The 16816-nt window shown below is 40.2% G+C and overlaps 1 protein-coding gene across 3 annotated transcripts in view; it reads left to right on the top strand.

Moving 5' to 3' along the window:
* Nrt (Neurotactin) overlaps window positions 1-16816 on the top strand; it is a 229208-nt gene that overhangs the window by 141506 nt on the left and 70886 nt on the right. For 2 of the 3 annotated variants that reach the window (XM_083119214.1, XM_083119216.1), the window contains exon 3: window positions 15317-15493. The exons of the other annotated variant lie outside the window; for it this stretch is intronic. In XM_083119214.1, coding sequence (XP_082975340.1) covers window positions 15317-15493 — 177 coding nt within the window. The remainder of the gene's footprint in view (window positions 1-15316; window positions 15494-16816) is intronic. 3 annotated transcript variants of the gene reach the window in all.

The following is a 16816-nucleotide window of genomic DNA, read 5'->3' on the forward strand; positions in this document are numbered from 1 at the left end:
CATGCACGTGGTTTTGTTTACAGAAGGTCTCAGAGTTGGTGATTTGAACTTTAGTTACAGTTTCTGTTACTTGCAATACAACTGCGTTACAATTACCGAGTTACTTCCAAACAATGATACTAGTGGAATATTTGCGAGCTATTACGAGTTCCCCTCCACCTGGATCTGTTGAGAAGAGTATATTAACAACCTTTTAAAATCTTACTATGATCAGCTTGTCTAAATCCTATTAACAAATACTTCCCAGCGATTAAACCCGAAGTGAAAAATTTGAAATTCTAACGTACCCCCCTCCCAAAGGAGAGATTTAGGTGAATGGAGTTTGACAATGGTATTTGCTGTGTCAGATTGGTATGGTCGGTCGATGCTTTCATCCGTGACAGGAGGTGGCTCCGCTTATTTTTTTTCTCTAAAAAGGAGGAGGCTGCACGTTTTGGCTTCTGCTGCGTCCATCGCGTTCTTTTCATCACCTACTTCCTGTCCTCGACGCAACAATGTCTTCCTGGACAGCAGTTCCATCCAATTACAAGACTTCGTTTTTCGTCCAACAAAGAATCGGATTAAGAGAGATGAAAGAATGGGGGGGGGGGTTGCAGAAGGAGGGTGAGGGGGCAAAAGGGACCCTTTTTTTGGGAGCTCTCCCCAGAAGGGACAGCAGCCGACTTCAATGAATCCAGCAGCCTGTAAAATGGCGGATCAACCACTTGAATGCAACCAATAAAATAATCTGGCCCGGGAGCCGATGAGGAGGAAGATAAACAATCCTTTGTGGCGGACCACCTCCTTCAAAATGGCGCAGGGGGTACCGAAAGCTCACAGGGGACCCATTTCTCTGTACGCACCAGTCGAGGGACAACAATGCCGCTCTCGAATGTGACATTGGCACGTAAGGGAAAAGCAGGGAGGGAAAAAAAGCTCATAATAATGGTAGACGCAATAATGATGACGTGTCTCTCAAATGTTACCGGGGGGGGGGGGGGACATAGTGGAGAGAGGGTGCGTAGCAGACGCATTCGTCAATGTTGCGTTGCCATGGCGACCCGCACGTGCTAAGCGCCATCTGCGCGATGCTTCAGGTGAGCGAGTGTAGCCAGATTCGATGTGGCGCCTGCCGCGATTATTCATGAGCTTGTTACCTTATTTTAATCATTGGTGGTTATTCATTCAGCCAGGCTGAGTTTTCTTTTTGTCTGCAAGAAGTGCGACAGCTAATGAATCATATCAAATAAAAGTATCTTTTAGGATGTCGCTGTGTGTCGAGTACTACCACAACACTTTTGAGCAATGTGATCAGTCATAAATGGGTCTCCCTTATCGCACAACACTAGAGCAACGAGGAATGCCTTACGTTACGTCTGTTAGGTTTGGTTCTATTAGCATAAATACAATGCAAATGCATTATTTATGCTAAGAGAACTAAACCCAGCTAGCCTAACCTAACAACTTAGGCATTTAGCCTAACAATAAAAGCATTCCCGGTGACGTCAGGACGCAAGGTTGCTCTAGTGTTGTGCGATAAAGTAGACCCGTCATAAATTGCCGAGCCCGAAGTATGACTGCTTTCTCTCTCAACATGAATAATTCATTTCTTTAAGCCATTGCTTCATATACAAGGGTGAGCAGGTTAGGGTGTATGTATATTAATATATAATAAATGCATTAATGTATGTACCATTTCATGGTTCCCACTATTTTTTTCCAAGGCACTTATAAATAACTTTCAAGATCCCTCTATAATGATTCGGCATGCTAATAAATAAGTTCAATGCCTTCAATGTTGTATGCTAATCAAATTAATGAAGTTTATGCAACATTGTTGAAAATAAATAGCAAGAAATAAAATAACACTTTGTACAAATATTCCCAAAACAAAGCAATTCGGAGGCGGCAAAAGTATCTGTCTTTTCAGTTTGTATTGGTACAACTGAAACAGAAATCAACATGCTGTATTTAGAATATAAAAGTAAAGAAAAAAATGCTCCAATTTGGAAAAAATTTAAAGCTGGTCCCAAAATGTAATGGCTCTCTCTAGGTAGGATTAAATTCCGTGTTTTGGGCAGCCGCATGAAAGTTAATTTAGAAATTTCACAATTATATTATATCCAAATAGCGAGTACGTTACCCTGACTAAACTGGATGCTTTTTTTAGACTTATTGATTCGGAAAAACCGATATTTTGGGCATTCGATGCATATTTGTATTCTCGTGTAGCTTACTCGTACGATAGCTTCCATTCAAGGTTGGGTTGGGTTCATGATGGTAGATCGCGTCATTGCTGCGTGGTTTCTGCTAGAAAGAGAGGAACAGCAACACGGGTTAGTCAAATTACAGATTTTTTTATTCCATATTCTAGTAGTAACTATTCTTCTACTGACAAAATATTCCAGTTATGAAAGCATGTCTTGACTAGGGGGGCTTTTCCGTAATTGCTTTAAAAAGTTAAATATGGCGGTTTTGAGCGCCATGTTTTCTCCTCTGCTTCCTAGTATGAATATTATTCACCATGTTATGTTACCAAGTCACTTTTTATTAGTTTTTTTTTTGTTTGAAATGAAAGCATTGTCGCAGCTTAATAAAAATTGTATGCTTCATGCTTAATAAGAAGGCGCGGCTATGGTGGGGATGGTTGTCAGATAATATGTATGTAAATGTCGATAGGCTGTAATTCGATTGGCCTGTTAAGTCGTTAATTTTTCGATCTCACTAATTTCTTCCGTGGGTACTGGACATTACTCATTTTCTTAATATACTTTAGAGTCGAACTGAACGGAGTGGTGCGAAGTTTGGTTCGAATCCCACCTCACAGGGATGGTTCGGAGACACGGGCCCGTATCGTCTCTTGAATAAGGAAGCCTGTCGTGGTCTCGGGTAGCGTTTCAAATGTGTATCCCGTTCTTGACGTCTCTTGCCAGACCCATACTGTCTCCTTTCCTTATTTAATGGCCACCATCTTCAGAGATAACCTCTTTCCTATACGACTGATTTCGCACACATTAGCTACAGCTTCGCGCCTTTCTCGACCCCCATTTTAAATTTCTAGACAAAATAGCATCTCCTCGGCTATGAGGAATCAACACAGAAAGTTTGTATCCATTTCGGAATTCGAATCCACCGCAGCAAATTCAAGTACAGCTTTAACCAATACGCTACGCCGGGACCCATCTCCCCAGTATATGTGCCTTGTTGCCTCCAATTCAACATTTTCTCACAGTTAAGAAGCATGTGCAATTTTGCCCCTAGTCTGAATCAAGTAAATACCCAATCAGCATTTCGTCTTTTCATTTCCAATTAATTTCAAAGATGTTCTATTGCTTATTCCATTTATCATGGTAATGAAAGTGTGGAGAATCCTAATCGGCAATTTCAATCAGCGCCTGTGATGGGGAATGAGAAATGGAGAACAAAGCAGGGGGAAGGGAGGATCGTTGGAGGCCATTAGTGTTGTGCTAATTGCCAATTATTGAAAAGGGTGTTGGAAGGAGAAGAGGGGCCAGGACGGTGTGAGATTATAAGAATGTCAGAGACAGAACCAGAGAAGAGAATGCGGTAATGCAAACGAATGGAATTGGAGCAAGAAGGAAGATGTACAATGAGCAGTGATCGAATAAGGAAGTATATCAGACAAACAGATAGAGATTTAAGTGAACAATTTAGCACACTGAGAGAAGAGAGATTTAAGTGAACTAAGTGATAGTTTCTCTCTTTGAAAGGAGAGAGATGATTCCTAGAGCCGACACACAATCCCCACAAAGGCAACCAGTGGTTCCCAAACTTTTTCGTTTCACGGCACCCTTAGTGTTTCAAGATCTTTCCACGGCGCCCCAGTCAGAATGTAGGTCTATCTAACACTTGCAACGCTTAGTTAGTGTGGGTAGGTTGTTTGCCTTAATTATAAAATAAACATGCCCAACAACTTGTTTTACATTAAATTTTCAAGGCTATCTTTAGTTAGAACAAAGATCACTTCTCTACAGGCTACAAACCACTTACAACTCATTAAAATACTCTCCGGGCTTCCATTTATCAAAACAGACTTACAGAACGGCGTGTATAAAGCAGCTGAAGTATAAATAATGTTATTTTTGCCCTAGTTGTTATTATTCTTGTTATACATGCATATGTGTGTGTATGTGTCCATCCTATTATTTTGATTATTTCTTTTCCAGTTGGTATCCTGATTTAAAACGGATTTTTCTGTATTCAGGATTTTTGAAATAAATAAATTATACATTTCAAATTCAGAAACGTTTTATGTGTAAAACGTACTAAATAAGCACATATTTGGATTGATGCGATAGTCCTATTCTAAAACCATGTGTAGATCAGCAAGTAAGTGTCATTTCAGTGAATTGGCGCCACGGCACACATTTGCGAACCCCTGCTATAGCCCACATGATTACTATCCAGAAAATGAACAAAGAAAAACAAGCAATTAAGTAATGTCAACACTAGTCTCTTATCATTGCAGTAGTCAATATCTGGATCGGGATTTGTGCAGAACCCCTTCCCCGCGCTTGGAAGCTCTGGGTTTGAGTCCCGGACGGAGTATATAAATACTCCGTTGTGTTTGATCTTTCGCTCATTTCATCCAATCATCATTCATCGTTTTCGTTGTGATTAGCAATTATATAGAGTGGCATAAAGAGTTGTTTGCAACTAATACATGAGGAGAAATACATACTTTAGAAGATAATGGAGATTTTTTTCAATGCCAACCTCCAGGTTTCGAATCCTGGCGCGAGCATGGGTGTTCTTTGTGAATGTCCCTTTATCATTTTCATCATATCATCATTCATCCTCATCTTCGCGATTAGCCGCAACTGGCAGAAAAGTGAAGTAAAATAAAAGAAACCAAATCAATCCATTACGTTTTTTATTCACTATCCACGTTTCGCTGTTGGCTGCAGATAGTGTTGCCCACGGGACGAGACGGGACAGGCTTTTAAAAATTCGAGACGAGACGAGATTGACCATGTGTCGTAAGACTAATGAATATTTTCGAGACGAGACAGCATTTCCACGAGACGAGACAGGCCAAAGTCTCGTCTCGTGGGCAACACTAGCTGCAGACGTTATGAAAGTAACCCGACTCTACATTCATCGCCTTTCCCCTTTTAAGTCCACTTTATGCACAGTAAGGCTAACCGGGACTGGACCTACAGTTTAAAGTGGGATCCGAACCACTCCACCGGGTATCGAACCCGGGACCCCTTGATTACAAGGCGGCGACGCTACCACTGCGCCATCGGGGAGGCACGTACCTTCACAGGAAAATCGATACACGCACTTTCGCTAGATTCTTCCAGCAAGCTACCAAACGCACTTACCAGACTCTACTGGAGAGCAAACGTAAAAACTCCAAACATATTTATCAACCAACGTAGGATTTACTGGGAGCATCCATTTATTGAACCAATTTTTGGGACATTGATTCAATTGATGGTGGTAGGGGAGTCAGATGCACGGTAGTAAGTCTTCGTAAGGTTGTCACTGTGTCCTCTGCTCCCAGCATCCCTCCAGTGATAATTCTCGCCAAATCCTCCTGCTTGGAAGGGATGAAGGGAAATAACTGTAGTAAGGGTGGCAGAAGACGACCAACGGCCAGCACTTCTCCCGTATTAAGATACGTGACGGTGCGTAGAAACTGCTTCTCAATGAAGGAGCTCAAACATCTTTCCTTGCTTCCTCAATTTCATTCCCTCCTCAACCCCCCGTCGGAAGCAGTCGGTCTGAATGATGAAGCGCTGGTGTCGTCTTTCCTGAACGAAAATTCCATCGTAAAGCATCGAATTCTTCTCGCCAGTTAGAAAGAAGGGGAACTAGTAGAACTAAGGGAAGGTGTGCAGGGATTTTGTACCTTGTAATTGTACTGGTTTGGCAATTAGAAGTCACCGTGGTCCATTCGACAGGGCGTCTGGATGCCATGCGGGAGAAATGGGTTCGATTCCCGGGCTGAGTGGAATTTCTTCGCCACTATTCAAGCATAAAGCGGCTCACTAAGCTACACTTTGTCCCAGTAATCTCTGGAGCAGGCGATCGAAAACAAGTCTGCGCAAGTAGTGACACGAAACGGCTCCACCAATGAACACGTGAGAGGAGTGGGGTTACGGGGGGAGCGACTGCAGTCTTCCCAGCAGCGTTGCTCTGCAAACTCGCTACCTCCCCCTCCTCTGCTGCTATGCGCGGCCTTGCTCCAAAGATATAATCAAAGGGTACGTGGGGGAAACCATAGTTGGAGAGAGTAAATGCTGCAGAAGCGTGGTGCAGATCACTTCATCTCGAGTATGTTGTGAACCTTCCTGGTACGTTTTCTTGCAAGGGGGATACCTTTACTTTTAACTTGTCTTATTTTGCGTCACATTTGCCACTTTTGGCTGATCGCAACGATGAAGATGGATGATGATTTGATTCCTTGATTTGTTTTTTTTTTCACTTGGCTTCTGCACCCCTTCTTGCTAATCGCGAAGATGAGGATGAGTGATTGTATGATGAAATTGAAGAACACCCATGCCCAGGCTGAGAATCGAACACGGGACGGGACATCTGGCGTCGTAGCGCGCTGTGCTAAGGGAAGTCCGCAAGATGAATGATGATTAGATGCCAATGATGTGTACTTACAAACACACACACACTTGTGCTGTGGATCACACCCGAATACTGCGGTAGCGAGATCGTAGAGTCCACCACGTAACGCACTTGGCCACCAAAAGAATCTTGTAGTGTCAACCCAAAACACAGTGTTTCAAGATTTCATACTAATCTACCAATATATCTGCACCTCTGACGTTGAAGTACTGTCGCTAGTGTAAGCTTTGGGGGCAACTAAAGCTGAAGTTTTTATTTTTTATTTTATCATCACACAAGATTTCGCCCCCCCCCCCCCCCAGATCCAGAAGAGCAAAGAAGTACAGCAACACCTCATTTCGTTGCTATCATCATCATTATTAAGGACAAATTCCGGATCAGAGATGCGTACTCATCCAATTACCATAGAATGTTCTGGCATCACATAGAAATAAAATAGTAAAAATAGCAACACCGTGACGGTTGCAAATTTTCGAGACTACAGATGATATCTTGGTGGCGTAGCACATGGAGGGGCTATAAAGTACTATGACGAACTGTCATAATGTATTCTGGAAACTTGAGTTTCGTGTGTGTTTTGCTCGGGTATAGTAGCCCAACTCAGGTCCAAAGACGATGAACTCGTCTAGTGCAGAGAATTCACGATAGGTGGAATGCCTATGCAATATGAAAACTTTGTTGCTTTAATAGTTACGCGAAGAATCGCTAGATGGCTCTGACCGTTGTGCGCATTTGAATTGTAAATTCCTTTGTTTAAGATCCGATTTTCTCGCGGTTTCCTTATGCACAAGGACATTTTGATGTGTCGGTCACTGCACGCATGGGCAATTCGCAGTTATGGCGCAAAATAATAAAATATACAGCGTTTTGATCTAGATGCCTTTGGTTAATTATCAGCAAAAAGTTTATCTTATTGAGCATTACACTGGGTTCCTTAACGCATATACATATCTGTTAACGTGTGGTATTTAAATCATGAAAAATTGTTGTTTGGTAAAGACAAATGTGCTCTGCAAAAATGACGAATAGTGATCGAGAGGGGTGTGCAGTGGTGGAGAAGGACTTCCGGAAAAAGGAAACATGGAGTGAACAGAGTAATGTCACTACAGTGGAGGAAATCAGAATTGTTTCCGTGCTTTAGGGAGGAATCTTACATTTGCAGTTAGGACAAAACGGCAGATAATAGCTTGAAGTGAAAGCACATCGCAAAAATAAGTGTTGGAAAGGAATGGAGCTCTCGGGGAGAGAGAGGTAAGAGTGGACTCGTGCGTGCTGGATTCGTCGTTCCCGACACACCAGGTGAGGAAATTAATTATCTTAAGTGACTTTGAGAGGAAGAAAATTCTCGAAGATCGTGTTTACAACGTTTAAGCAAAGTTGTATATGAGATAGCTATCTCGCGTGTGTTGAATTTTACGGGAAACGGTACTAGTACACGTCACAGACCATGCGTTATTTACAAAATGGCCATCGACGCCATGTCTGAAAAGGGCTCTGTGCACACGTAAAACGATTTATTTTCGTGCAAGAAACGCATAGCACTAGTCAAAATAAACGAGGAGCATGTTCCAAGATTGGTTCTATGTCAAAATAGGAACTAATTAGGACTTTTGTAATTCCTTATATGGCATTAAAGGTGCATGCTAAATGACTTTGATGGGTAATTTTCGTTCACGTATCGACAGTTTTTATTTTACGTGTCTTAACTTAATAAGGACAGATTGTTGATGCTTTCATACGCAGGAAATATGTGTTAAATTGAATACAATAAATAAGTTTACTGTTTCTGGTGTTCATATTTACGTGCTAAAATATTTTCTTCCATTTGTATTTGGTGTTGGTGAAAATGTTTAAATGATTAATTCTTCTCTTTCAGAAGGGGGGAATTTCGCATGTGTAAATTGGGTTATTGCTGTTGCTATGGAAAGGGGTTATTGTTAGTTGTAAATTATTTGAAATCCTATTTGAAATCTGAAGGTATAAAATTTCAATCTCCAGTGATCTGCACTCGTCACCAGCGTTACCAGGCAAAGTTTATCAATACAAATAATTCGAACTAATGACATTTTGAACGTTCCAGGCAAAGTTGAGACTCAGTTATTGAGTCGTAGATGTCTGATCTAAATTAATAAATTGAACGAATGTCCTTTAGCTCGTCGCAGTACGTCTTGAAACAACACCTGGTGACAAATGTTGAAAACATTTTCTATCAACCGGGCACATTCTTGAAAGGTTTGTTTGTCGAGGGCGGGCGCCACTCTTTATTTTCAGAACGAAAGATTCTGCGAGCACTTCCAAACTGTTGCCTAATATCCAATAAAACAGCGGACGGAAATTAACAAAACAGAGGACGTAAACACGACTCGAAATTATGACCAAACGTTCACTTCAGCTGCTTTCCGTCACAATTATCTAAGTGCCAAATTAACACATTTTAGCGCAATTAATCCGGCGGGGGGGCATTTGTACACCGTCCCCCCTCGGAGACGCCAGGCTGCTATTTATCCTCAATTTGTAGATGACGAGAATGCTGGGAGGTAATATAGAGCTCGGTTATTGCAGAAGCCGGGCATGTTCCGGGCGCCTCTGACCAGCCCTAAATGAACTCGTTTCCTCGGAAACGGGGAGCGTTCGGTGCACGCGTCCTCGGAATTAAACCGCTGAAGGGGGAGCCCCCCTCCCCTCCTTAGTGCCACCCTGCCTGCTCGCGGCAGACGGCGCTGTGCGCAGGCACAAACAAGACGTGATCAATATCTGGGTGTAAACACAGGTAGGACGCAACGTTATTTGTCGATACGCTTGTCAGAGGAATTGCCTGTGCGAGGGCGGCTGGTAATCCTCGGTTATTGCCCGGCTTGCATTACGGAAGGTGGTGCAAATCGAGAACATGTTAAAGGGTCGCTTTCGCTTGCAAAGGGTGCGTTTATTGAAAGGATAGATTGATGGGAATTTTCTCTCTCTCTCTCTCTCTCTCCTCTCTCTCTGTGACCTGGGCATGGATGTCCTTTGTGAATGTTCGTTCATCAATTTCGTCATCATCACCACTCATTCTCATTGTCACGATTAGCCCAAAATGACAGGAAAGCTACGTAAAATAACCTAGGGTGACCAGACATACTCTTTTTAAGAGTATTATACTCTTTTAAAGGTTCATATACTCTATACTCTTTTCAATTTTCAAAAATCCCCAAATATACTCTTTTCCTTGCTATTTAATTTCATTCATTATTTTTCGCGTAAAAATGCCTTAAAATTCACAGAACGGAAAACGTCAAGATGTCAACAAACTGAAGTATTTATTCCTTGACTCAAGAATTTCCTACGAACAATCTCAAGTGTCATTTTCATATTCCATGGACAAGCAAAACGTATTTCAAATTGATTAGAGCTGAGCCGATACCACTTTGAACCGATACCGATACTCTTACCGATTCCCACCGATACCGATACTTGAAAATTGCAATAATTAAAATTTGTTCTAAATATCAATCAATATTGGTGTGTAAATATTCTCCTCCAATTATATGCATCAACATACCAAGAAATTTGCAAAGAATATTCAAGAATTGTTCAGAATATTAAAATAGATATTATGTAGTCACAAAATATAGTTTTTTGTGCAAAATTAGTGTAAAATAAAAAGGAAGTTTTAATTTTGCATAATTTCCAGGATAATTAGACTGTCAAGAAGTCGCGCGGGATTTTTGCGGACACCGTGAAGCAGCAAAATTCATGCGCACCTTCAACCTATAGACTATACTCTTTTTGGTCAACAAATATCTGGTCACCCTAAATAACCTAATTCAATCAACATGTTTGTGTGTGTGTGTGTGTGGAGGATCTCTCAACAGCGACATATTTACGGTTCCATTGTTCAGTCTCGGTAGCTGAGCGCATTGAGTGACCGATTCACGACTTTGCCATCAAAGGTTCCAAGTAACAACTCCTGGCCTGAGTGTTCCTTCATCATTTTCGTGCAAGGATCATTTGACCAGGAGTTTGTTAAAGTCCACTTTATCCACAGATAGTCCGGTCAGAACTGGACCCACAGCTTAAAGTGGCATCCACCGGGAATCGAACCCGTGACCCCTCGATTACAAGACGACGATGTTACCACTGCACCACCAGGGAAGCATCATTGTCGAGATTAGGTTTTTTTAAAAAAGTGGTGGAGAATCGAAGTAAAATAAGAACAATACAAACAACTGACTGCCTGTCTCCAAAGAAGAAGTTTACATCAGTGAACGCATTACTTCAGTTGCAACCCCAGGAGAGTAGAAGAATAATAGGATGTACAGCACATATTTCATCTACCTTGGCAAAGACTAATGGCAGAAGAAATGCCTACCCCTGAATATGGAGAAGAGCCAAGGATTTGAGGAAGTTTACGATCCCAGACTGTATGCATACAATGTAAACCTTTTTGACGTCTTAGGCAAATAAACAAAGCCGTGCCTACGTGGCTTGGGTCTTACTATTGATCTAGTTTAAATCGAAAACGGTTTCTTGCTGGTTTCTTTACGTGAGCTGTGGGTTCAGCAACCACATACGTCATCATTGACGAAGAGAAGTAAAGCAATCAATCGCACTTTGATTCAGCTCTTTCCCACTCGACAATACCTTAATCAGCTCCTGTAGTGGAAAAGTATGGTCAAGCTTGCTTATTCTTTGAATTCCATTTGAACGCACTACTCAACAAAGACGATAAAAGCATCCGTATGCTGTTACGAAAATGTTCAAAACTTTGCCCTCATTAGTAAAACCTTTAATTCCATAGATGACATACACTGAAATCGAAACACAGTTAGTAATTATAGTTTTTTTAAAAATTCAACAAGAAGTACACACATTCACATATGCACACGTACTCTGTTCGTGATATCAGTCTCTTGTTGACCACCTCTTTGCCCGGAAAACGTAGTTTTCTTATCACTACATGCCGCATGTTTGTAGAATAACAAAGGTCTGTGCCTGGAGTCACTGCCAGTATAATAGTGTAGTGTCGTCCACACGTGCTTGCTATTGTCCCTTCATCCATCCCATTTTACCACGATTAGCTAAAAGCACTGGCATACGTAGAGGAGGGTTCATGGGGCTACAGCTCCTCCGATTTTTTTTTAAAAAATAACATTTTCTAAAAGAAACAGTGAAAAACTTGGGGAAAAAATCAGAGTGGAAAATGCAGAACCCTCTTAAAATAAACTCCCAACTGCTGTTTTTGAGAGCAGAAAAATTTTAAATATACGAAATATCTTATTGTGTATACCGTCTCCTTAGAAAGCAGCTATATGTACTATCCACCTTTATAAGTTGAGGCCTTCCCTAAATACGCCAGTGGCCAAAAGTGAAAGAAAAGCGAAATATGATAAACTAAATGAAAAGAAAGCTACTTCAATTTCATTTAGGAAAATATGAAATTAGTTATCTTCTTAAAATTTCACCCATTTCACAGTAGAGCTCACAAGAAAGTTCTCCAGTGTCTACCGATTTTGCTTGAGTACTGCGAACAGGAAAAAAAAATATTTTCCAGCTATGAGTTCTCTCTTTTTAACTCACTGCCGAACAACACAATGTTTATCTGATGAACATCTTATGAAACCCAAGAAATGAAATCTTAAAGAGAAGGAAATGATAAACAAAGTGAATAAAGAAAGAAATGAAGCAAAGAAAACCTAATATTGTTCATGGAATGGGGAGAGGAAAAAAAGGTTTCTCGTCGTACGAAAAGACAAAAGAATCTGCGACCCCAATGAGATTTCGCTGATTAGGAAACCCCAGGAACTTTTAATTAAGGAGAGGATGAAACAAAAGGAGTACCGACGGGCTGGCCAATTACATCGGGATATTTTGAGGGAAGAAGATTTCATTGTTGGAAGAATTCATACAAGATTCGTTGGCTTTTGTTATTGTGTCACATTATTCTTGGAAAGATTGTTGTCTCATTTAATTGTTGGAAGAATTCGAATTGAAGCTTCATTTCATTGTTAGATGATTTCATAGTAGATTTTTTTTAACTTGTACACTCTTATCGTCGTCAATTCTATGGTAAGAATGAACAAAAGAAGACTTTTTTTTTTTAAGAAAAAAGCAAATGGAATTCGCTGTTAGTTTTCTTATGCATGCTTGGTTTGTTGGTCTTGGCAAACTCCACTCAAACATTTTTTTCAAATAATGGAGCACTGGTTTCTTTCCAAATTCCTATTGTACGTTTCATTGGTTAAATGTGAAAACATTCTCTGCTACATCAAGTTGAGCCAACATTCACTCATTAATGCATGTTTACACATTTATTACTGCTGTACCGAAACTATATATTTCGTATTTATTTATAATTAGTATGTATACAAATTTCATAACACTGTAATCGTGATGAATGGGATAAACCTAAAACATACTGTCATTTTACACTTATAGGCTAATTAGTACTTTTACCTTGAATCTGGTTGTTTGAAAATGTAAAAGTTGTAGGTTTTTAAGAATATAATACAGGAAAATTTCAAAGAATGAAACATAACTTCAAACGGTAACAGACGATATCTTGAAAATTATAAAACTGTAAAAAATACGTTGCAAAACGGAAAGAAAATGACATTGCACTTGTTTACATTAGTTCGCTTATTATACGTCACACTTTTTCCTGATGAGATTAATTGCAAAAACCAGGATAAATGATAATTCTTCTTCTTGGTGTTCTTCTCAACAATCTCGTGCTACTGTTTCCTATTCTCTGCTGCTTTTGTTCAAATTTTAAACTTCTACATTTGCTTCCTATATATTTTTTGGTCTTCTTACTCTGGATGCAAGTAGTCTCCATTTTGTTTTTGCGTTTCGAGCTTAGGCAAGATAAATTGAAAGAATAATAAGACAAACAGACCTACCAGGATGGGACGTGAACCTCGAACCTTCTGTAACGAGTTTGTGAATTGATTGCTGAACGCCCTCAGCCATTAATGAGCCAACAATTCACAATTTACTTTATATAATTAAAGAAATGCATTGAAGGAAACATCACCATTGGAAAGGCGTAGGTAGTCAAGGTTCCTCCATATTTTGTTTCGGTTTGGAGGGGTCATGTTTCATGGTTGCATTACTGATGTGTTGATTGTAAATATCTGTTGGAATCGACTTGGAATGTGTTAAAGACTGGAAGTAAAATTCAAATCGAGAGAAACCTCCCCGCTTGTAAAATTCACTTCTCTTGAATTGGGACGAGAATATCCGGGAAGTCATTCTCGAAATTTTCTCGATAGTAGAGCGATGCTTCGTTCTCGATGTGATTTATATATACACTGTCGTTCTCAGATATTGTCCCAAATTGCTTCGGGTCTTTCTCTACTTCCACTGAACAAATAGGGAAGATGCATTCACACAGTCAACATGGTTTTAGCTAAAGAAAAAATCGAGTCAATATTCCCTTATTCTTTTTCCTTTTACCGTCCCTGCAATTCCTCAGATCGCACTGCTTTCTCTCATGTTTGCCAACGTTTCCCATAGTTTTCCGTTTCCATCAACTGTTTTTCTGTTAAAAGAGAAATCGTCGAAGATTGACACATATTTCACTTCTCACAGACAAGGAAATCTTCGTGTCGTCCGCAAAACTGTCATTTTTTCCTCCACCTAGGAATATGGAAGTATGAAGCGTAAAATTACTGCTGATTCTTCCCGTGAAATATTCTCTGGCACTGTAGAAGTTACTGACGTGAAACATCAAGGAAATAGCTGTCCTATCACGAATAATATTACGATGTTCTTAGTCAATTTTCTAATTCTCTAGATTAATTGCAACAATGAGGACTAATTGTGAGTGGATCAAAAATAGATGAAGACTGGAGAATTTCCCACTTACACAAATCTGTTATTCGTGTGCAACGACATTTTCGTATAAAGTTTCCTGAATGCATGGTCATGCAGTTCGTAAGTGGTACTCCGAATTTAAGGGAAGGAATTTCACATGTAAGAAAAAGTAGACAGGATCCGCCAGTAGAGGGACCAAGTTCTCGTGTTTTCGATGGAAACCATCATATGCTCGTGAAGTTAGCCTCAGGCTTAAGCGCATCGCTAAGTGAAGCTAGCTACAAATCGTTATTTCATAGTCGCCAATGGCGGGAACGTAGCTACAGCTAAATCAAGGTGCAGGGTGTATGATATAAGGGTTTTCAGGGATGTAAGTGCGTAGGCTTTAAAAAAAAGTCGTACATGGATGAATAAATGATTTTTATACATTTCTTTTAATATTTCGGTTGTGTTATGTATTTGTAAATTTACAGTCATTCATGTATGATTTATTTTATTTACATATGCATGTACGTAACGGTGGGCATCTTCCCATCTGGTGTGTTTTGGATTGTCTTTTGGGTGCTATATTCACGTGCGCGAGTCTTCAGGCTGGTTTGTTTTGTATCAGACTAACTTAATGGTAGGGCATACCACGTGGCTGCAAGGCAGATCAACAAAACCTTTTGAGTTTATCTACCCATCCGCACCAATCTTGTGCACATAGATTCTATTGAACGTGAGTGACCTATGTTTGAAATCGATCACAACATTTATGCCAGCCCTGTCTCGTCTCCTCTCGATTTTACAGAGGTCTGTCTCGATCTCGTTCTCGTCTCGATAGTCTCGATATTTATCTCTTCAACCAACTTGTGCTCACGAGTGTATATATTCTCGTAATTATTAGATATCAATACACAAATCACTGATTTTAATATGAGCGTTCTTTTCATTAAAGGAAAAGGATCCCGACCCGGAAGAGGGAAAAGATCTGTTGGGCAAGGAGGGCGAAAAGGGCCGAGCGGAGGAGAAAGAAGACAAGAAGGAGATAGGTGAAGGGCTCTCGAGGCTCGCCAACATCCCTAGGGTGTTTGAGAACATCAAAGTGACTAACCCGTTCACCAAAAAACAGAAGGTACGTGAGTAGTTTGGGGTTGGAGCCACTTCACTGGTGCGTCTCCCCTGCCATCTTCACACCCTCATAGGTCTTTTTCATCTCTATAGAGGGAGACTGCTTGCTTTTATGTACTGTTCAAGCCATTGACGTTTCCAGCTACGATGGTGTTTCATAAATATAAGCGAAGCCAACGTTAGTAAAACGTATGTTTCTATTTTTGGCCGTTTTAAGGCGCTTTTCTGCCTCTCTAGTTGATCGCGATGATGAGATGAGGATTCATGATTAACTGATGAAATAAATGGATAAACATAATGATATATTCTCGTACGTTACCCATGATTTGAACCTAGAACCCTCTCTGCTGTTTTAATAATCAGTGTAACTTTATTTCGGCTACACCTAATTTGATAGCAATACAGCTCACGCAGTGAAATACTTCGAAGCAATTATTATTATTATTATTAATTATTTTGCAGTAGGTTAGAGTTAAGCTTAAAGTTCATTTGCACTGACTCTCGAACTATAAAGAGCAACTTTTGCCCTACATACATTAATGTGTTTAGCTATACAGTTATGGTATTCGATTTGATATTGTAGATCACTGGTTTGCAGTATTGTAGTTCACCGCCATCGTTCTTCAAATACTCTACTGACTCCTGGCCTATTCGCGGAATAGTCGACACACAATTACGCCACCGAAGTTCCAGGGTTGGAGTCCTGGCCTGGGCATGGGTGCTCTTCATCACGCATCTCATTATTCATCGTCGAGATCAGACAAAGGTGGCAGAAAACTGGCGTAAAATAAGAATAAAATACCAAAACTTGTTTCACGATTCACACAAAATCAGAAATGTGAAAAGAATTACCAATCAAATCGTTTTCTTGGATATCAAAAATGGATATTAACATCATGTTACATGAAGTAAGTCTTGTAGCTTTCCTGGCGACGAAGATGAGAGTGACGTTAGCTTGTAATCTTTTCCACAACTCACCTGGTTCGATAGACCGAGAGAATCTTTTCATCGAATATGTTGTATGTTTGTTACTTGTGCAGCACATACGCTCTTAATGAGATATGTGGTTGATGAATATTTCCTTTTATATCTTGTTATTCGTTATTTATAAAATGAACGCAGAAATAAGGTTAAAATTCTATTCAGAGAATGGCTGGTAAGTAAAATAATAACAAAAATCCCCCAGGAAAAACTAGCATAAAAAGTGCTAGTAACTCTCAGCCCAAATTTGACACTTTACTTCATATTTCCATTCCTTTTACGCCAGAATTCTCCCTCTAAAAGTCCCCATTCCGGGAAAATCCCCTCCTGGGAACATCAGAGGTTG

Source organism: Lepisma saccharinum, chromosome 3 (genome assembly GCF_977018435.1).
Source record: "Lepisma saccharinum chromosome 3, izLepSacc3.1, whole genome shotgun sequence".
In the NCBI taxonomy this organism is placed as follows: Eukaryota; Metazoa; Arthropoda; class Insecta; order Zygentoma; family Lepismatidae; genus Lepisma; species Lepisma saccharinum.